Source organism: Heterocephalus glaber, unplaced genomic scaffold, assembly GCF_053883595.1.
Source record: "Heterocephalus glaber isolate CG9 unplaced genomic scaffold, H.glaber_assembly_v1.0 deba00001442, whole genome shotgun sequence".
NCBI lineage: Eukaryota > Metazoa > Chordata > Mammalia > Rodentia > Bathyergidae > Heterocephalus > Heterocephalus glaber.
This window is the reverse complement of record NW_028258296.1, coordinates 45,012,590-45,019,152: the sequence shown is the minus strand read 5'-3', so window position 1 is coordinate 45,019,152 and position 6,563 is coordinate 45,012,590. Positions and strand designations below refer to the sequence as shown.

Genomic DNA, 6,563 nt, shown 5'->3' with positions numbered 1-6,563 from the left:
ATCCCTGGTACGGGAAAATAAATGAATAAATTAAAATAGAATGACCACAAAGGAGGGAGCATAAAAAGCATTAAGATGTGTTAGATACATGTACCAACTCCCCACGATGAATGCATTCATTATGTGCTGCAAACATGTAGCAATAAAATTTTTTTTAAATATAATGACCACCTATTTTGACCCAGTAATTCCATTTCTAGTATCATAAATGTATTTTATTTATTTATTTTTGAGACAGGGTCTCACTATGTAGCTCAGGCTGGCCTTGAACTCACTACGTAGCCCCAGGCTGCCCTAGAACTCACAGTGATCCTCCTACCCTTGCCTCCTGAGTGCTGGGATTACAGGCCTGTGTCACCACGCCCGGTAACGTCATAAAATTTAAACTGCACAAATATCTGCTATAAGGATATTCACCCAGCAATGCAATAGCCAAGACAAACACAAAAAGAAAACAAAATACTGGACATTAATGAAGGGCTGGTTAAATCAATTAACATACAGTTATAACATGGAATATATTGCAACTATTGCAAAGGAAAGAGTGAATATTTACTGTCATTGAAAAACGTTTATTCTGAATTCAGTGGAAAAAATCCAGCTATAGAATTATATACCCAGTATGCCTGTCAATTTTGTTCAAAAAGAACAAAAAAACAGTGAAAGTATACATTTGCAAAGACAGCCATTTGAAAAAGATACTGTCCAAGAGATTAACAATCATCTCGACAGTAAGGCTATGAGTGGTTTCTTATTTAAAAAAAAAAAAATTTAAGATTATTTTTAAGAAGTCCTACCCAGTCTTTACAAGTTAGGCCTCAAGTGCCACATTCTTCCCACAAACTTTCCAAGCCCTTGCTGTAAGTAGTAATGTCTTTGTTAAAATTCTGACACTTTCCCAGCACCCAGCTTGGGGTTTTTCCTTCCGGGATCAGACCTTCCCTGACCCATCTGGTTACTGTAAAACTTAAGATCTGGCCCTACCTAGAGCTCGGAGTCGTTTCAATCGGAAACCAAAGGTTAAAAATCGTCAAGACTGGGCCGGGGAATTAGCTCTGTGGCACCGCGCCAGCCTCGAAACCGCAAGGTCCTGAGTTCGATCCCCAGTACGGGCGGGGGGGGGGGGGCCGTCAGGAATTCTTGCCCTGAGGACCGAGGGCAGACCTCTCCACGGTGGGGAGTAACCTGATGCGGCCTGATTTTACTGAGGAGCCACGCAGAAGTCAGCCTGCCTGTTATCGCAAGGTAGCGGAACTATACACTACTCTGCTCTGAGGGGCGGCTGCGCAGTGATGTTTTCCGGTTTTAAAAAAATGGCGGATGCTAAACCGCTATAATTTGGTCCCTCTGAAGACGCCGTCCGAGTGCGCGGCCAGTTCTCGTCATGTGACTGAGGCCTGCAGTGTAGGGAAGGACTGGCTGCCGGGTCCTGGTTTAGGAAGGACGGCTTCTGATAGAATGGAAGCGACTTTAGAGCAGCACTTGGAGGATACGTGAGTAATACGGGTTGCTTGGACCTGTTGTGAGGTCGCAGCGTGTGGGACTTGAGGGATAAATAGTGCGTGCTGCAAGTACTTGGGATGGGGTGAGGGCGGGTGAGCTCTGCCCTGGGATTGTGAAGCCGGGCGAGTAACTCAACATTAGTATCTTGCAGGACTTTACTGTTTTCCTCAGGCCCAAATGGCCTGTTGAAATCATCTGTGTAGTCAGGGTCGTTGCTTGCAAGAGTTTGGGAAACAAATACTTTTGGAAAGGATGTACCAGGTGTGCAAAGTCGAGCCCTGCAGTGTAAACACGTGTCTCCTCCCGTGATCTTTTCAGCCATCTGGTGATTAAGGAAGTAAAGGTATCCCATACATTTTTTTCAAAGATCTATGAAAACTCAAAATTAGAAAAGCATAAAGTTTACAGGGAGACACCACCCTCCGACCAAAGACCCTCACTTCTGCTCTGGAAAACTACACCTGTTAGTTGTTTTCATACCGAGGTTCAATCCAGGGGCTTTCCACTGAGCTACATCCCAACCCCTTTTCTTATTTCTTATTTTGAGACAGGGTCTAGCTAAATTGCCCAGGCTGGCCTTGAACTTGCAATCCTCCTGCCTCAGCTTTCCAGAGTGCTGGGATTACATTTGTACAATACTATATTCAGCTCCCTTAGTTTTTCCAACATTTGTTTTAAAAGGGTTTGTATGATAAAGCATGCATCAAAAACAAGGGTAACAAAAATACTAAATCTTATGTTTGCAGCCCTCTAAAGTACAACAGTATTTGACAGTCTTTTCTCACATCAGAGAGAAAGTGATTGAATTATTTAGTTACAACAATTTTTCTCTTGGGGGTAATAATGAAAAAGAGTTGGAAAACACTTAAACAATGCCTGGTACATAGAAAGCCTGTACATGCTATAGTTATGTAAGTATTTTTTCACATCATCTAATACCTCTTTCCTTTGTTCTCGAATTAGAATGAAGAATCCATCCATTGTTGGAGTTCTGTGTACAGATTCACAAGGACTTAACCTGGGTTGTAAGTGTCTCATACCAACCTCCATCAGAAATCAACTTGGAGCCTAGTGGGCTACTATTCTCTAGCTTTCATTTTCCGTTACCTTGCCACTTTCTGAGTATTTTTGTGAGTAGAAAGTATCTCCAAGTAAGATTAGAAAATTGAAATTTTATTGGTATTTAAAAGATAGAAGTTCCTTGCGGGTCTAGTGTGAAACAGCTGTCTCCGCTAAAATGGTATTTGAATTATTTTCAATTGGGTCTGCAATGGTAATGATACCTGATATTTTATTGAACACATTCCATATCCTGGGACTGCTACGTTCTATATATATATTGTCTGTAATTTTCATAATAACTGCAAGTTGGGTAGTGCTCTTTGTTAGTTCTGCTACACTTAACAGTAAATTAGGCATTACAAGTGGATTTCAGAGTTTGACAGATCTGAGTTCAGTCCCTGTTCTTCATTTGCTAGTAAAGTAAACTTGTACCCAAAAGAACCTTTGAGGGCCTTAGTTTTTTCACTAGCTTAATAGTTAATAATTACAGAATTACATTTATCAAGCTCTTTTGTGCCAGTCTTTACATATTCTATAAGTACTTTACATATTCTATCATTTATCCCTCAAAACAACTCTGTGCAGTAAAAAGTACTTAAATAACTTGCCCAAGCTCATATGCTAGTAAATGGTTGAGCTATAATTTGTATCTGAAAATGCATCTAAACTATACTACTATAAAACACTCAGCAGAGAACCCAGATCATAAATGTTCAGTAAATGGTATGATTACAGATGAGGAAGTAAGTCCAAAAAGATAAATAACTGAAGCATTCAGTTAATGTCAGAACTAGTAAATCCAAAACTTCTTACTTCTGATGTAGGAATTTTTTAAAGCTCTGAATTGTTGCTGGAGGTTATCTGAAAGAGGTAATCTAACTCAGTTGTATCTGGAACCCAAAATTTAGTTACAATTTATAGATTAAAACAAACATTAGTAAAAAGACATTTCTGTTGACATTTGAAAACAGCCAGGCAGCTTCTTGTAGCAGAAATAATCGCTGACAGAATATTTACTTATGCTGTCAAAGTGCTTTTACACTTGAACTCCTGAGTAGACTTTTATGTTCTTTGAGGTGGAGCTCAGTAAAAGGAAATTGGATTTCCAATAAGTATTAGGGTCAACAAGTCTCTTACCCTTATTGACTGCTTTTTATCAATCTCACTTCTAAATTTCTTAGTTTCAGTAAGATTCCTATAAAATGAATTTATGACTTTCAGATTGACCTTAATTGTAGCTTCGTTATAATGCTTGAAAAGGTGTTTAGGGATGGGAATGGAAATGACTTTGAAAACTGTCATTTATGACTTTATTGATTTAAGAACTGTTGGCTAGCTTTCTCATTTATGTAACCAGCTCAATATCAGGTTCTTGTCAGTACCTAACCCAAGAGACCATGAGCCAACCACCTTTTTGTGAATAATTTATATTTTTGTGAATAATTTAATGGGAGATACTTCTATAGCTCTGTACTTATTTAGGGGCAATCGAGTGATTTCATCTCTTTTTCAGGCCGTGGGACTCTATCAGATGAGCATGCTGGGGTGATATCTGTTCTGGCTCAGCAAGCAGCTAAACTGACTTCTGACCCCACTGATATTCCTGTGGTGTGTCTAGAATCAGATAATGGGTAAGTAGATGTCAGATCTCTTCCTTTCCCTTTTGTGCACAGAAATCCCTAAGAAACTTGACTGGAGTTTGTCCTGTATTCATCATTAATTACTTAGTCAAAGTACTTCGGCAGATTCCTAACCCTTTGGACCACAGGAACAAATAGGTTAATTTCTAAAGCTAAGGTGCTTTCAGGCTACAATGAAATATAATGAAGAATAATACTTGTCATGAACTATCAGTCTACCAAAAAGAAGAACATTAATAAATAGCACAAAAGAAAACTAATCAGGGCCAGGTATAGTGGCACAGTGCCTGCCTGGCAAGCTCATGGTCCTGAGTTCAATCCCCAGTACCAAAAAAAAAAAGACTAATCAAAAAATAGAAACATAAAAATAATAGAAATAATGATATTCAAAGTGAGGTTCTTCAGAACAATACTAAGTGAAAAAATCAGAATGCAAAACTATGTACACTATGATCACAGTTTTATAAGAGAAAATATGTATAGTATAGATGCACATTAAAAAAATAAGGACCAGGAAATAACGTCCAAGGCCCTGCTTTGAATCACCCACACTGCAAAAAAAAAAAAGAACCAGGAAAACAGTGTCTGTCTGTGAGTAGTAGGATTAAGGATTAATTTCATTGTTACATAATTTTATTTACCAGTATTTTCCAGATATTTCATTGTGCTCATATATTGCTTTTATACATATGTATGTTATTTTAGTTGTGTCTTAAAGACAATTTTTAAATTTTTACATCTTTTAATTTTAAGCTGAAGACCTACTGGTTAACATTTTACTGAATACTTTTTTCTTTCCCTTTCAGGAACATTATGATCCAGAAACATGATAGCATCACAGTGGCAGTGCACAAAATGGCCTCTTGATGTCTCCTGTCAGATCTTCAGCACCCTTTCATTGGGACTCAGTCCTACTTGTTAATTATCCTGTAAAACTATTACAGTTCCAGTGATTAGGCCATTCATCTGATGTGCACTGGGCACTTTTCTATTTAATTTGGAGTAAGTTGCTTTTTGACCATCCCATCATGATATTAGAAGGAAAGGATCGTGTTTTGAGGCAGCAGGTCCAGGTTACTTTGTATATAGAATTTTATGTTCAGTGAATCTGTGTAGGGCCGGGGATTTAGCTCAGTGGTTCTGTCACTTGCCTTGCAAGCACAAGGACCCAAGTTCGAACCCTGGTACCAAAAAAAAACCAAAAAAAACAAAATAAATCTGTGTAGAGGAAAGCTTACATCTTTTCTGGATTCTTTAAACTCTTCTCAAATGCTTTTTCTTCCCAGTTATCAAATTATAATTTTTTTCAAAAAGATAGTAGTTCCAAACTACTTCTCTTTCAGAAGCTTCCTGAAATGCCTATAGTGTTACAGAAGTGTCCATGGATATTTAAATCAAGCACATTCTTCTACCTCTATAATAGCTAATATCACTGTTTATTATATGCCAGAAACTTATCTCTCATTATATAGTATAGTAGGTACTCTTAATTGCCATATATTATGTTTGTAAAACTAAGGCTAAGAGATCGAACAGAGTCATTATTTGGACTTAGGACTCCAGTTCAGGGCCTGTACTCAAACCATCGAAGAAATAAGCGTATTCAACCAGAAAAAAAATATTTTTACCATTTGAAAGTACAAGTCAGTGTTGCCTTCTCTTCAGCCTTCAGTTTTCAACAACACAATGGGTACACAGGCAGGCACAAAGGACCTCAGTGTTAAATTTGAATACAGTGCCTGTTGCTAATTAGTAATTTAACATTTCACAATATAAAGTGCTGTGTGAAGGTAATAAAGATTTAGAATAAGACATAGAAGGGATATGTATGTCATACTCTAGACATGTTTGTTTTTATTATGTCTTGCCACCAACATACACATTTTGAGGACATGTGCTTTATCTTATTTACATACGTATCCTAAGCAACTAGAACACTTCCTAGTAGATACAAAATAGACATTAAATAAATACATGGGTATATAACTAATACAAGAGGGTCTTGTGGTATGAACTGGGTTTCCAGAGTATAGATGGTTGTGATGAGGAATAGGATTTTTAGGCAGAGAAAATGGGAATGACAAAGGATAAAGCAAAAAAGGATATTTATGTAATAAATGCTTCAGTTTTGTCTATTAGGAAATGAAAAAGCTAGAAGGCTGGGCAGGCTAACTCAAATCGAACATCTGCTTAACAATCCTGGGCTTTTTCCTTTCAGAATGGGTTTTGAAGCAGTTGAGAGTATAGATGGAGGTATAAGGTTAATCTATAGATCAAGCTTACTTTTTCTTTAGAGAAAAACTTCCTCATTCATGTATCCAATTCCTACCCTAACATAAGAGCCAAACTTTTTTTGCC

At 37.7% G+C, this 6,563-nt stretch overlaps 1 protein-coding gene across 1 annotated transcript; it reads left to right on the top strand.

Moving 5' to 3' along the window:
- Window positions 1-1,340: 1,340 nt before the first annotated feature.
- Window positions 1,341-5,442, top strand: Lamtor5 (late endosomal/lysosomal adaptor, MAPK and MTOR activator 5). The gene is made up of 4 exons (XM_004854117.3): window positions 1,341-1,493; window positions 2,467-2,528; window positions 4,079-4,196; window positions 5,012-5,442. Exons 1-4 carry the CDS (start codon window positions 1,459-1,461, stop codon window positions 5,070-5,072), a joined length of 276 nt encoding a protein of 91 aa, XP_004854174.2. The 5' UTR covers window positions 1,341-1,458; the 3' UTR covers window positions 5,073-5,442.
- The last annotated feature ends 1,121 nt before the right edge of the window (window positions 5,443-6,563 follow it).

Bases quoted from the DNA above. Each gene is read 5' to 3' on its own strand.
- Lamtor5 (XM_004854117.3), top strand. From the start codon at position 1,459: ATGGAAGCGACTTTAGAGCAGCACTTGGAGGATAC. The intron at 2,529-4,078 runs GTAAGTGTCTCA...TCTCTTTTTCAG, and splicing joins ACAAGGACTTAACCTGGGTT to GCCGTGGGACTCTATCAGAT. The intron at 4,197-5,011 runs GTAAGTAGATGT...TTTCCCTTTCAG, and splicing joins TGTCTAGAATCAGATAATGG to GAACATTATGATCCAGAAAC.